Source organism: Anopheles cruzii, chromosome 2 (assembly GCF_943734635.1).
Source record: "Anopheles cruzii chromosome 2, idAnoCruzAS_RS32_06, whole genome shotgun sequence".
Classification (NCBI taxonomy): Eukaryota; Metazoa; Arthropoda; class Insecta; order Diptera; family Culicidae; genus Anopheles; species Anopheles cruzii.
Genome location: NC_069144.1, coordinates 28,282,563 through 28,295,994, shown reverse-complemented (window position 1 = coordinate 28,295,994; position 13,432 = coordinate 28,282,563). Strand labels below are relative to the sequence as shown.

Sequence of the window (13,432 nt, the reverse complement as noted above, 5' to 3'; positions counted from 1 at the left end):
ATTGCTGTATGCTTCATACAGCTATGCTTCATACACTGCACAGAAATCATACATCATAGATGTATGATTTCTGTGCAGTGTTGTGTACTTACTTCATGTATACATTCACACGATTAACATTAAATGATGTTGAGAGCGACGGTTTTCAATATCTTCTATTTTTCTTAACATCTTCCGGTATTGCATTTCATGAGCGCGAGTTATGCAAATTAATGTAGATGCCACATCCATCAAAAGTCAAAAATCACACTCAATCGGTGCTGAAACTTAATGCCAACCCAAAACTATATTGATAAACCGCTTAATTCGTGGCTGCGCCACAGATTGAACCCGATTTAAGAAACCCTCTCATTATCTGCGAATGTTCACGGTGGAGAGACAGCGCATTTCTTGTGGGCCGACGGCCGCGGTATGCTTAGCACCTCCCGCCCTGCAACTGGGTGGCCCAATGCCAACGACGCGCGGGTGGACTGTGTATCCCTTCCTCGAAATAATCGCGACGCGCGCCGTTGTGCGCCGCGTGTGAAAGATCGCAGCCGGCCGTTCAATTTGGGCCCCTGACAGGAAATCTTGGCGCGCTATGGAGGGCCGAGCCGTGGCCACCGGCAGCATGCGTCGTGGTGGGTTATGAGCCGCCCGAACCGATCCGTGGCCAGTTAGTGTCCGTCGGGAGCCCGCTGTAGTTGGACGCTTTTTTGGAGTCGTTCAAGATTAGCTGGAGTCGCCGACGACGTGTGGCTTGTGTCCGGGTCGGTATTACCGGTTGATGGTGAGCCTAAAAAGGCCAGCTTCCGGTGGATTGTGTGTGTCTGATCGGTTACAAGTTCTGAGGAGAGAGCCCTCGTAAGTTGAATGGGTGTTCCATTGTGTTAAGTAATGTGTTAGACAAACACCAATCCAGCTCCACCCGGTGTTGCGTTATCCCACCCAAACGCTGGCCAGCAAGCTCTTGCCATTGAAGTGAAAAATCAACGGACACAAATCAATTTATTTTGCGGATGAAGACGTGCGTTGTAGAGCAATATGCGTCATGGGCAATGCGTTCTTCTTGTGCGACCCTTTTGGGCGGTTCAATAAGATTATCTGGCAAGGTAGACCCAATCCGTACAGAAGCGGTAGTTTGAAAGTTTCCAACTTTGTTGCTTACTCGACCCACGTGTTTTAACTTAGTTACCGTTGCATGTGCGCTTTGTTGTTTTATGAAGTTTTAAACAATTTATAGAAACATCGTGTGTCGTTTCATCCAGCAAACCAATATTTTTGTCGAAAGTTTCTGGTGTAAGGTGTTTGTTGTCGTGCTGACCGCTGTGGATCACGATTGCGCCGTGACGGAATACTAAAATGCGAATGCTTCCGTGAACCGGTGTGCGGGGAGACTTGCCAGACGGAGATGCAAATTGAGCCAAGGCACACGAATGAGTGTGAAATGTAGGGTCGCCACTATCGCTAGATCCGCCACAGCTCGAACATCCGTTAAACGTGAGCTGCATATCCTGTCTGATGGTTGTATCGCGCCGGCTCAATCGACAACACCACGACAAATTTCGTTTTGGGAAGAGTACACCGGCAACACGCCAAAAGTTTGTTTTTCGGCTGGTTTTAATGTCGTCTGTTTCGATTGTTTGATACCTAGTCGTTGATAGAAAACATATTTTTCTACAAATGCTAAAAGTAATTTAAAACTTAGAAGTTGATCGCTAAAATGTATTCCACTATCTTTGATGTTTTTTCTACTCTGTGTTAAAAGTCAATTTTTTCTAAATAATAGATATAGTAAATAGATTGAAATTTCGAATAACTTTTAATTTGAAATTGAATTTTTATGCCAGAGTACTTAGGACACATGATAATCATCAATTCGTTGAACGTTGCCAGCTATTGATGTCCAGGGCTCTTAACAACTACTGGCATGACCCACCAGCGGACATATTTGAGCACAGCGGCAAAACAGAAAACCTATAAATCTCCTCATTACACAACGCGTCCGTAGAGCCCTGATTGTTCAAATCGAGAAGGTGTCGGCTTCACTAGTTGATATGTTAATTAACGTTGAATAACTGCAATGCTGAAGGGTCCGTAACATCACAAAAGAAACTCGTTCCTTCGGATGCATAGGTCAAGTTTCATCATATCACAAGCAGCTTACTTTTCAACAACGAAAATACCGGTTATTGATCAACAGTTTTTGGCTCATCTGAAAATGTAGCAATATGTCCCAATTTAATGCACACGTTGCGAATCATTATCAATGGTCGGCAAGCTGCCAGATGCGGCACTTCTGTTCCGTGGGTTCCGGTAGTCTATGGACGCGTTGTTATGGTCTTGCTAGGCGATCTAGCCATGTCTCCCATTTTGGAATTAACATTTTTATGGACTTTTATTACTTTTAAGCGGTTGAGATTTAATAGCTCAAGGCCAACGGTGTCCAAGAGGATCTCGATCGCTCCACTGGATGTGGTGTTATAAATGGTGATGGCATAATTGCTTGTCTAGTAGTATCGATGCTCATTAGGCTGGTCCAACGTGTGGGCTAAATTTAGAAAACCTTCATTCCCATTGCCTTCGCCAGCGCCTGGATGCAACGTATCTGTGACGTTCGTGAAGAGCTTGAATCTGGTTATAGATTTGAAAAATGGCTAGCAATTTTATACTTTGTGGCGCTAATTGGTTGAAGTTGGTTGAAGATTGACCTGATTGAAAACTCCCTAAATCATCATTTATCACTAGTTTAGCTAAACCGAGGGAACTAGAGAAGCTAACCGAAGTCTGACGAGGTATGGTAAGATCGAATGAAACGGTGGCTACCAGATCATACTTTGCAGAATCAGAGTCTAAGCAATTCGTTGCTCAAAACCAAACGTGCGTTGCGTTTAAAATGCTCCACTTCACACTAAAGCGTGGAAAATTTTGAAAAACCCACATCATTACGCATGGCCAATGCACTGCCACGAAAGGCCACTGCCACTGTATATCGATCATCTTAAACGCCTCCGCCACGGAGGGCCAGGGTTGCTTCGTGTGAAAATTGCATACGAATGTTTCGACTGTACTTTGTTTTTCGTGTGTGTTTTCCACGTTTTCCAGTCTCACACCGGGCACTGGCCCAGGGCGGACGCAAAGAAGCGGTGCTGAAATAATTCTACTGAGCAGTGGGAACTGAAAATGCAGTCAAGGCGTTCACTGGTGACGAAGGTAAGGTGCCCGTCGCTGGTATTGTTAAACCGACGCAGTCCAGCGTTCTGTTCAATTCAAGACACAACACGGCAATACTTAGCTACTTTCAAATAACGAGCCTTTGCGTTTTTTTTTTTTCATTTTTGGGGGCCAAATTCTGCCTTATCTCGGTGGCAGCTCATTGGGTTGCTGATGGCAGTGGGCACCATTGACCCTTGTCGGGCGGTTGCCGTGGAAACGCCCGAGCCCGCATCACTTCTCAGGCCTCGAGACGTGAATCCACATCCGTACCGGAACGCGTACGAAGGCGTCGCCATCTTCGATCGCAACCTAATTACCAACAGTGAAAAGTTCGCCCAAAATCTTCTCAAGTAAGCAAGAGTCGTCCGCCATGAGAAACGGAGCAGACCATTCAGCGTCACCGCGTACCACGCCATGCGTACGACATTATGATTGCGTTAATTGTACACACTTTTTGGGTTTTTTTTGTCTGTTTACATTATGGCACCTGCCACGATCCGCCTTCAGTCAAGGTCCCATCCAGTTCCCACGAGCCGGTGCCCCGTCGGTAAATGGTTTGCCGTACCCTTACGAGGCCCTCGCACTGAAGGAACGCCACCAGAAGATGGGGCGGTTTGCCGGAGCGGACAGTCCGATAGTGAAACCAGTCTATCAGGCTTTGGCCAAGCACGGCGCTCGGGTTCTCGGCAGGAGCTATACGGTTGACGATAATGAGATCTTTAACGTAAGCGAAACAGTGGTCATGTTACGTCTTTTGGAATTTGAATTTGGAATTCGTCTATTTTTGACTGTCTGCAGCAGGAAGCTTCGACGAATGTGAAGAAAAACTATGTCTTCTCGTACGCGGTGAAGGATTCCGCTTCGGGGGATGACTTTTCTCACACCCAGCAACAGCAAACGGACGGAGCGGTCAAGGGAAGCTACAAAGTACAGCTACCGGACGGACGGATGCAGATCGTCAAGTACGTGGCAGACAGCAACGGCTACCGGGCGGATGTGACTTACGAGAACGAACCAGCGACGGCTGCGGTGCCCGGGACGCCCGGCGCATACAACTACTATCGGAGACCTACTGTCTCCCAGCGGCAGGAACAGGAACATCAACAACCACAGTATCGCAGCCAACCCCAGGTATACTACGCAGCGACTCCTGCACAGATTCCTGCTCCCTTCTACCCAACCCAGTTGCGCGATGTCAAGATCCACAGCTACAACACAGCACCCCACGCTGGAGCAGTGATTGCTTCAACAACAACGCAAGCCACACCGGCCACGGGAACGTATCTGGCCACATTTACGGCCCCTGCAAATCTGGCGTACATTGCGGCGACGTCACCAATCGCGGGAACGGAACAGTCACACGGAGCAGCCCTTACGGCAGTTCCCGTTGCCATGATCACGACGGCATCGGGCGCATCGCTTCCGGCGTACCGTGACATCCACGTGGCCCCTCCCGCACCCGTGCAGCCTCTCGGGGTAGCTTTCGCGTCTGCTGGCCGACGGACCACAGTGTACGCGGAAAGAGTACCCCAGTCGTTCGCGGGAGCCGGCCTACAGCAAACAATCTACCGGAACGTTCAACCGACGTTGGTTAACGACAACACCAAGCACTCCGTGGTAGCCAACCTGGCCAACTACATCCAGGGCTTTGTGCAGATCCCAGCCGACAATCGGGTGTACAGACGGAACACGGATCGCAGCACGGAAGTGCTAACGACGAATCAGAGTCCGTCCGATCACGATCAATCGAAAACGAAGGCCGGCAATCAAACCAAACGCAGCAAACCAGCACAGAAGGCGACAGTGTGACAGAATGATGTCTGGTTTATTTTGCTAACAACCTGTGAATAGCTAATTTTTGTTAATAAAACTTCTGACAATAATTTACGATCCTCTTCGAACTGCTCATTCATGCGGCCATGCGGCAATGCTAAAGATTGTTCATTGATATTTGTTCGCCCAAAGTATTGCTCAGCTCATGTAATGTTTCGAAATAATTAACATTGTTAGCGAAACATTCCGGAGTATGTTTGTAGAACCGTTTTGTTCCTATTGCTTCAAATATAAGACATTCTCCAAATAATATGTATCCTAACAAAAGCGTAACTTTTTGGAGCGATTATTCAACATTCTTATTAAATCAAATAGATAAATAATCAGCTTGTTAAGTACCGTAAAGAGCAGAGTAAAGAAGGAATGCATATCTGTACGATAAACAAATATATGCTTTGCGCTGACATCGTTAATCAATGTAAAGTATCACTTACCTTACCACCACTTCAAATTACGGCTGCACTATTCAAACAAAGCCATCCAATCAGGCGCTAGGCAAACATGATAGCCCACATGTTGCGGGAGGTCACGTAGTAACATATGTTCATCTGACTACTAACGATCAAGCACAACCAAGCACCTCTTTCTGACACTGGGACGGTTTTCATTCATGAAAAGAGTATGGTACGGTTCGGATAAACTAAAAATAAAACCAGTCACCGTACACGAAAAGGAAGCACACGTTCGCGATGTTCACGAGCGCAGAAGTAGCGCAATGTCGTGACCGTCACCCGATCCCCACGACGTTCGGCGGTTGTTGATCGAAGGGATAAGCGTCACAATAGACAAAAACATACGATTCCGTTTGGTTGCTTTTATTGTACACTTAAGGTGGCTTAATTTCCATAGCACCAATGAAATTTGTTTCACAATCTTCCTTGGAGATTTAATCGATCTTTTGGTAAAACACTTTTCGCACAAGTATGATAAATTCAACAAAGAAGATGCCTCAATGGCACATTCCAATTGTGATTGCGGCGAGGACTCTAGGGGTCGTTAGCTAGCTTTGTGCACTTTTCCTTGCCCAATCTTCCAAGCTGATAATATCAATCACAGTTAATGTGGTGCACATCACTAGTAACTTCAGGATGGTTCCTCTTTTGAAAAATCCATATCGGATTAGCGGACGAGGAGCTCAACAGTAAATAAATTATACTTTCTTCTATTGTTTAATACTTATTTACATCTGAAAGCAAAGAAAGTGCAATGGGAAAAGGGTGTGAAATAATTAGATTAATAAGAACTGTGCACTTTCACTTACCTCTTTGAGCATCGAAAAAGCCTCATATTTAATCGTTTTTCTTATTAAAAATGTACTCGTTGGCCATCGTGTAGCCCAGTCCGATTGACAAGGCCGCGACGACGGTGCCCTGGGCGGCCACTCGCAGCTGCATCAGGAACACAGACGTGGACATTGCCCCTCGATGTTTGTACTTGTATGCACCGATCGCACACACCGCCATCAATCCGGCAATGCCTACGGGCATAAAAGGGGACTCACGGGCCTTTCGGGAAAGCTTGTCCGAATGCGACTCGTCGAACGATGGGATTTTTCCGCTCATCCTAAATTAGTGTGAGACAACCAATGAACTGGGTTACGCCTTTATAGCTAACTTGGTCTAGTTGACCACTACAGCCTGTCCCACACCCCCCCCCCCCCCCCCCTCGCCCGTTCGTTCCACACTCTCTAGTTCAAGGTCACTTCGGGATGAGTTACATCACGAGACGATACTTTTGAATCCTACCAGCGAATGACTTCCGGCTCGTCCTACCTGACTAATTGCACGTTCCAGCACTAGCAGATCGTTACCAGCAAGCTCGTGCAAAGTTTTGGGAGGGATAGTATCACACTACTTTGTCCCTTCCACCCGTGGCGTGTATCCGTTGATGATGAAATTCGCGGCGCTAAGCACGAGCTGTTCCCCAAACGGATGACGTTTCATTGTTTGGGCTTGATGACGTTTCAAACAACACCGACAGTTCGGTTATGACCGCCCGGATCGAATACTTTACAAAGCGCATTTATGAATATCGATTCTTCATATTATTTCACAAACATGAATTATTTTGCATTGTTAAGAGCATTGTTTGGAATCCGCACAAATCTGTACACATACAAATAAAAAACATCAATGTGAAAAAGATTTAGTTTGACATTTTACCGTGTATTGACCGCCAACATTCTCACGGGATTATTATCACTATTGAATAAATGGAAGTACATAAGAGATACAATTTGTTAAATTTTGATAAGGTGAGAATATATAATACTAGAAATGATTCATTTAAAATAACAGAGTTAATAATTCAACGGAACATTTAAACAGTACGATGGTTAGACCACCAAAACGATAAGCTTCGCACCGCAAAAACAAGTTTTGACAGCAACTAAGGCGACCGTTGCAATTTTAAACCGCAATAGCCTACTGACGCCTCGATCAAACACAAAGCGCACTTCTGTTGGTCGGTTGGTGACCCGTTGCTCGCGTCGAAAGTTTGGCTTGTTTGATAGATATCGTTGAAGCAAGCCGTGATTATTATTATTAATAGTTACAAATATTGCGATTTATTGCGCTAAGTGTGCTGCAGGAAAACTGTTTGCTCAGGAAATGCGAAAATGGACCCTTTCACGCAGGTAAGCAGCAGACTCTGGAATGGCCGCAGCGATCTAAGTGAGCTTGGGTGACGAGGGAACCTTTTTTATGTGCCTCTCGTACGTGTTTCTTTCTACGGTGAACATTAGAACATACTAGAGCGTGCCGAAAAACGAGCTGCAGCTCTTGGCATAACGAGCACCTCCAAGTTTCCGTTGTCCGAGTTCAACTACGATGCAGAGAAGCCAACGGTGGTAGGAGCGTCACCGAAAAAGAAACCGGCGTCGAAGAAGCATTCTGCCCCGAGAGCCCCGGCTTCTCCTACGACTGTGACGAGCCGTACGGTTGCAGCAGACGGAGGCCGAACGACAACGCTGGACATTGGTGGACAGGATGATTGTGACCTAGCGCTCGAAATAAACATCACAACCAGCGCCAATCTGCAGGTGGATCTTGGCGTGAAGGAACTGGAAAGCGATGGCAGCGTGAAGAAGCAGTGGGAGCACAACCTAGTGCGTGCAATCGAAATGGGCGATGGTGAAAAGGAGAATGCGGAGGCAAAAAGCTTGATACGCGATCAATCGCGAAACCAGCTGCAACGACTCGGTACGCTGTACTCCGATACGCAGGACCTGTCCTCACCGGTGCACCGTACCGAAGGGCGTTTCCATGAGGACGTGAGGGAGAGCGCCAAACCGAAGCCAAAGCTGGCCAAGTTGGCTATGCTTGCCGATTCGATCAACAACTGGGAGGACGATACGTCTCACCCGGACATCACGCATCATCGCGAGACGCTGGTGACGGGTAAAGAAAAGTCTCCGAAACGTCACCAAAGTCCCAGGAGTGCTCAAACCGCGTCCTCGGCTGGTTCAGGTACGGGCGCGACCCCGAAGAAGTACACGGCACCTAATCCACCGAAATCAATATTGAGCCAGCAGAAGCCGACGAGCGGAGGCAGTGTACCGGTGCCAGGTAAATCATTGCAGCAACCGAAAACCCTCAAATGGGACCAACAAGTAATGGATGCGTTGGAATCGCAAGGATTCCAGCGACGCGAATCGTCTGCACCGAAGATGGTGTACGATTATAAACAGGACAAAGGGGACAAAAAGTCGGAAACCTACCGTGCCCCGACCACGGCCAGTACGGCACGGATCGAGAGTAGCCACAGCCCTAATTCCCGCGAACGTACCGTTCCGAAACAAACGGCGTCTACGCAAAAAGAGGACGAACCGAAGAAATCTAATTCAGAGCCCAGCAAAACTGCCCCGCGGGGTATCGTTTCGGGGCGTGCGGCAATGTTTGAAAAAACGTCGGGAAGACGGCAATCGATTTTGAAAAATGGTCAAAAAGATCCAGCCGAAATGTCGCTTAAGGAGCGAATGGCCATTTTTGAAAAGAACAAAGGCGCAGCACTGGTACCAAAAGCCGCCTTCGGAATCAGTCCTTCGATCCGTCAGATCACCGGCCAAAAGGACGACAAACCCTCGGGGCCCTGTGCCGCCATCCAGGGGTCCGGTTTCGGGAGTATAACTCAATCGAAAGTGCCACCATCTCCGCAGAGAAACGCACCCAAACCGGACGGTGGCAGTAAAGTGCCGCCCAAAGCCGAAACGTTGGCCAGCGGATCGGCCATCCGAAACACGGTTGCTGCGCTGTTGACCAACACCAGCACCATCTCGGAGTCCCAAATAGCCGAAGATGTTCGTCGACAGCGGCAGCAGGAGATGGATATGTTGCTCAATCGATTTACCAAACCGGTCGATATGTCATCGGATGCCGCAATGCACGATTCCAGGCCGATTCCGTCGGCCCCTCCCATGCCTCCGGAGGGTTATCTTACTTCGAGCGGAAAGAAGAAGAAATCGAAGGACAACCAGCCAGGTGCTATCAAGCGCCGTAGTGGTATGCATAAACTCCCGATTCCCCTGTTAAATAGAATAATTGACAATGAACCTTATTTTGTTAATCCTCACACAACCTCAGATGGCTCCAACGACAGTCCAGGCGTAATGGCACCGCTGGAAGATGTGAAGCGTATCCGTGTGGTACCGACCGCGAAGGAAGGCCGCATGTATCCCGCCCTAAGCGACATCGAAACGACGGCCACCGAGTCGGGCGATGAGGCTGGTCCTGGGGACGACTACACCACGGCTACGGTATCTGGATCGGAATCGTCCGACCGTGCTTTCCGGACGTGCCATAGTAGCGATGGCGAGGAGCAGCACAGCGACCAACAGGAATACGACGATGAGGATGACGATCGGCGACACGAAGACGCCCGGTACGAGATTGATGAGGATGACGACAGGTGGGATGAATTTGTTGTTGCTTTATTACAATGTTGCTGCTGCGCTAACATTTAACCCAACGCTAACCGGTACTTTTGTTACAGTGGAGGGAACCGTAACTAATTTAAACGTTCAAACACTGCTGATTGAACATTTCATTTCACACATAATATCTCGTTCATTTTATATAAAAAAAGTGCCTCTCCAGTAGATATGTGCCTCTGAAAGGTTTGCTTATTCCATGGGAATAGTTGGGACTAATGGCACTTAAGGGTGTCAAATAGATCAGGTTAAATGTGCTCATTTCAAACATCTGAATACTATCGATCACTATGTACTAACAGCATTTCAAAACGAGGGGGTCTCTGTTGTATAAAATTTCATAGAAACCGGTGAAAATGTCTGGAACTAATTGCTTGAAAATAAAAATAAACTCGCTCTTCATTCATTGGGCAATGGACGACTATCTGTGTAACTCATGAACGTATGATCTGTCGTTTTCAATACTGATTTATGCCGATAATGTTTGTGTCCCATTTTAGTTTCATGTACTCGGACGATGATGACGAAATCAACATGGCCAACGTCAGCTTGGGGCGTGAAATTCTTCAGGCCGTCCAAATGAATGATAGACGATCTAGCCAGCATCATCGTGGTCGCCGCCAGAGCCAGGAAGGGAAGGTAGGATGACTAGGTTAATGGCCATTTGAGATTGCTTTCCCTTAGCCACACAAGTTTGTAGCTTTCTAATAAACGTTTGGAAGTATTTAAAAGAAATAGTTGTATTTCTAGGTTCGCTTTGCCAATGGTTAGAATATTACCCTTTTTAAATTGCACCTTTTTCGCTCACTTTCGTCCCACGATCGATTGTAGCAGAATCGTGCCCGAGAACCAGCCGCTGGTTCTAGGCAACAAAGCCCAACGCACGACCATAGCAATAGTACCGTAAGCGTTAGTTCGGGCGTGCTGGAGGACAGTGATTTCCTCGATGCCTGTCTCGAGGAAGCGTTCGTTAAGGAAGGCGACGAGGACAGTGAAGCATTCGATACACCTGTAAGAACTTAGTTTGGTAGATAACCGTGGGCAGGTGTTGTTCGATTAAAACTCTTTCGTGCTGGATTTGGGGTCCCTTACTAATCTGTCCTGTTGTGTATGTATGTATTCTTGCTAAACAACATATATTTGCTAGTTAATTAATTTCTTTTATATCATATTTCATGTGTATTTAACACCGGAACTTTTCTACGAACTTTTCTTCTTTTTTAACACCGGAACCTAGTATATTTGGCATGGTTCTATTTTAACAAAATTTCATCAACCATTGTTGTTCATAAACTAAGTTTACGTATACCTTACATTTTGTGACGCCATTCCGTTCGTTTCGTACCCCATTACAGCGCAAATCGTCGGTTTCGTCAAATAGTTTTTCGTACCAGAAACCTTCGAACCAAGGTGGACGCTGTGCGCCTATCGTTGAGGAAGAGCGGAGCGAAAAAACCGCTGGAGACAAGCGCAAATCGAAAACACCGCGCAAGAGCACAGGGGCAGCCCATCCCGTCGACTACAGCAGCCCGGTCCGGTCGGAACTGCAGGTGAAACCGTCTGGTGATGACAGTATGGTCACCCTTGTCCACACGGTGAGCTTCTATCGTCGCCAGCAGCAACAGCAAAGTGCGCTTACACCCCGCAAAGTACCTCGCACGCCTGTGGGACCGAAAGTACTAGCTTCCGGGGGTCTCCAAGCAGATGCGGTTGATTCAAACACCGCGGACTCGGATAATTCGGAAGATGAAAGCATTTCGAGCGCGGCAGAGTCGACCAGCACCAGTGGCACCACCGAGGAGAGTGCGTTTTTGGTGCAAGAGAAGGTCAAAAAGCTGCTGGACGAGGTGTGTAAACAGCAAACGGTCATTGCCCAGGCCAGTCAAGCGCTTAACCTGTGCGCGGCCACGATCGAGTTTTCTGGTTCCACGGAATCAGCCGAAGGGGAACGTCACCTGCTCGTGGCCAGTAAGTAAACTTCGATATCTATTGGGATCTGGAAAAAATGGGCTGCTCCAATTAGTGACTTTCGTTTGTTAGGTCTATATATCTCTTTTTTGTATATGTTGCTCCCGACGACGGGACAATTGCCTGGTGCCCTCACACCTGGTCTGGTTTTTGTAGCTAGGCCGCGGAGGAACAGGAACGCGATCGCGATCGCGATCTTTATTCATTCCAACAATGTGCTTATATGACAATATGATTGTTTTACTTGCACAGCTCACCGTCGGCAGGCTATTTTGGACGAAGTGCAAAGATTGCGCGTCGAAGGATGTCTACGACCGCCCGGTGCGCCGATGGAAAAGGGTCGCCTAACAGTAAAGGACATAACGTTGCCTCTTAAGCAAGAGTACATGCGCAAGCTCGGTGCAGATCAGATCAGTGGCCACAATTTGGTTTGTCTGCTGAAGTACAATGAAACGGTTTTGGCCACGCAAACGGCACCAACGCTACCGGGACTGCTATCGGTTCGATTTCCCGATGTGCTGCAGTTAAGCAATGTGTTTGCCGATTTTAAGGTACGTACTTGAGCCTCGAACCAACAACAACGAGCCATGTTCAGCTAAATGTTTCACTCGCTTTTACGAATCTAGATAACGATGGAAATATATGGAATGCCGGCCTCCCGGGAGGTTCTTCCGCACGAAATTAAGTACCATATAGCGATGGGAAAGAAGAAGGAAGGAAAACTGTTGCTCCACACTCCGAAGGGCGTCAAGAGCAATTCACGGTTGATCATGCCCCCCGTGCAGTCACCGGCAGGTCCTCAAGCAGTCCGTTCGCCTTCGCTGGCCCTGTATGGGTTCATCATTTTCTCGCTGAAGGAAATTCAGCGCACCAGTTGGACGCTTAATCCAATTTCCGGCTGTGCCAGCCCACTGGAGGGCATAGTGAACATGCGAGTGAACTGCGAGCTAGCTGTTACGGTCGATTATCACGGATTTCTCACCATGTACGAAGACGTTTCGGGACTCGGGGCTTGGCATCGGAGGTGGTGTCGATTGCAGCGTCATACGATCAACTACTGGAAGTACCCGGATGATGAGCGTCGCAAGGCACCGATCGGAAGCATTGACCTGCAGGGTTGCTCTACGGAGCGGCGAGTGACCGTGGCGCCCAGGGACATTTGCTCGCGCCTCAATACACTAATGCTGGAGTTTCCGCGACCGGCGCGCGAGGATGATGTGGATTCGCTGAAGATTGTACGCCGCGGCAAAACAACCATCGAAAGGTACTAATAATCTGCAGGATCTGTTGTCTTGTCGTTTTATTAAGTACCCATTTTTGTTCCGTTTTACTCCCCAGATACCTTTTGTCGGCCGATTCGAAGGAGGAACGGGATGAATGGTGCGTCCATTTGAACAAAACGCTCGCCCTACTGAAAGCCTGGGGTTCCAACCATACCTCCAGTTAGTCCAGTTCAACCTATTTGACAAACATTTTATTATTCCGATGCTTTTAAACAATACTTGCTAC

General features: G+C 47.7%; 3 protein-coding genes across 4 annotated transcripts; 2 read left to right on the top strand and 1 right to left on the bottom strand.

The window, feature by feature from the left end:
- The first annotated feature begins 719 nt into the window (after positions 1 to 719).
- LOC128276675 (uncharacterized) lies at positions 720 to 5,035 on the top strand. Of its 2 annotated transcripts, none has more exons than XM_053015144.1 (5): positions 720 to 843; positions 3,085 to 3,192; positions 3,352 to 3,545; positions 3,703 to 3,919; positions 3,997 to 5,035. In XM_053015144.1, the coding sequence occupies exons 2-5, from the start codon at positions 3,163 to 3,165 to the stop codon at positions 5,002 to 5,004; spliced, it is 1,449 nt and encodes a 482-aa protein (XP_052871104.1). In that variant the 5' UTR covers positions 720 to 843; positions 3,085 to 3,162; the 3' UTR covers positions 5,005 to 5,035. The 2 variants fall into 2 exon arrangements, with proteins under 2 accessions (XP_052871104.1, XP_052871096.1); XM_053015136.1 differs by having other exon boundaries at positions 3,994 to 5,035.
- Positions 5,036 to 5,805: 770 nt separating this feature from the next.
- Positions 5,806 to 6,952, bottom strand: LOC128278170 (HIG1 domain family member 1A, mitochondrial-like). Its single transcript, XM_053016839.1, has 3 exons — positions 6,801 to 6,952; positions 6,290 to 6,591; positions 5,806 to 6,214 (listed from the first exon to the last, which is right to left on the bottom strand). The coding sequence occupies exon 2, from the start codon at positions 6,588 to 6,590 to the stop codon at positions 6,318 to 6,320; it is 273 nt and encodes a 90-aa protein (XP_052872799.1). The 5' UTR covers position 6,591; positions 6,801 to 6,952; the 3' UTR covers positions 5,806 to 6,214; positions 6,290 to 6,317.
- Positions 6,953 to 7,645: 693 nt separating this feature from the next.
- On the top strand, positions 7,646 to 13,370 carry LOC128278295 (anillin-like). The gene is made up of 9 exons (XM_053016996.1): positions 7,646 to 7,663; positions 7,772 to 9,527; positions 9,609 to 9,933; positions 10,456 to 10,594; positions 10,790 to 10,966; positions 11,311 to 11,923; positions 12,176 to 12,474; positions 12,550 to 13,187; positions 13,262 to 13,370. Exons 1-9 carry the CDS (start codon positions 7,646 to 7,648, stop codon positions 13,368 to 13,370), a joined length of 4,074 nt encoding a protein of 1,357 aa, XP_052872956.1.
- Positions 13,371 to 13,432: the final 62 nt, after the last annotated feature.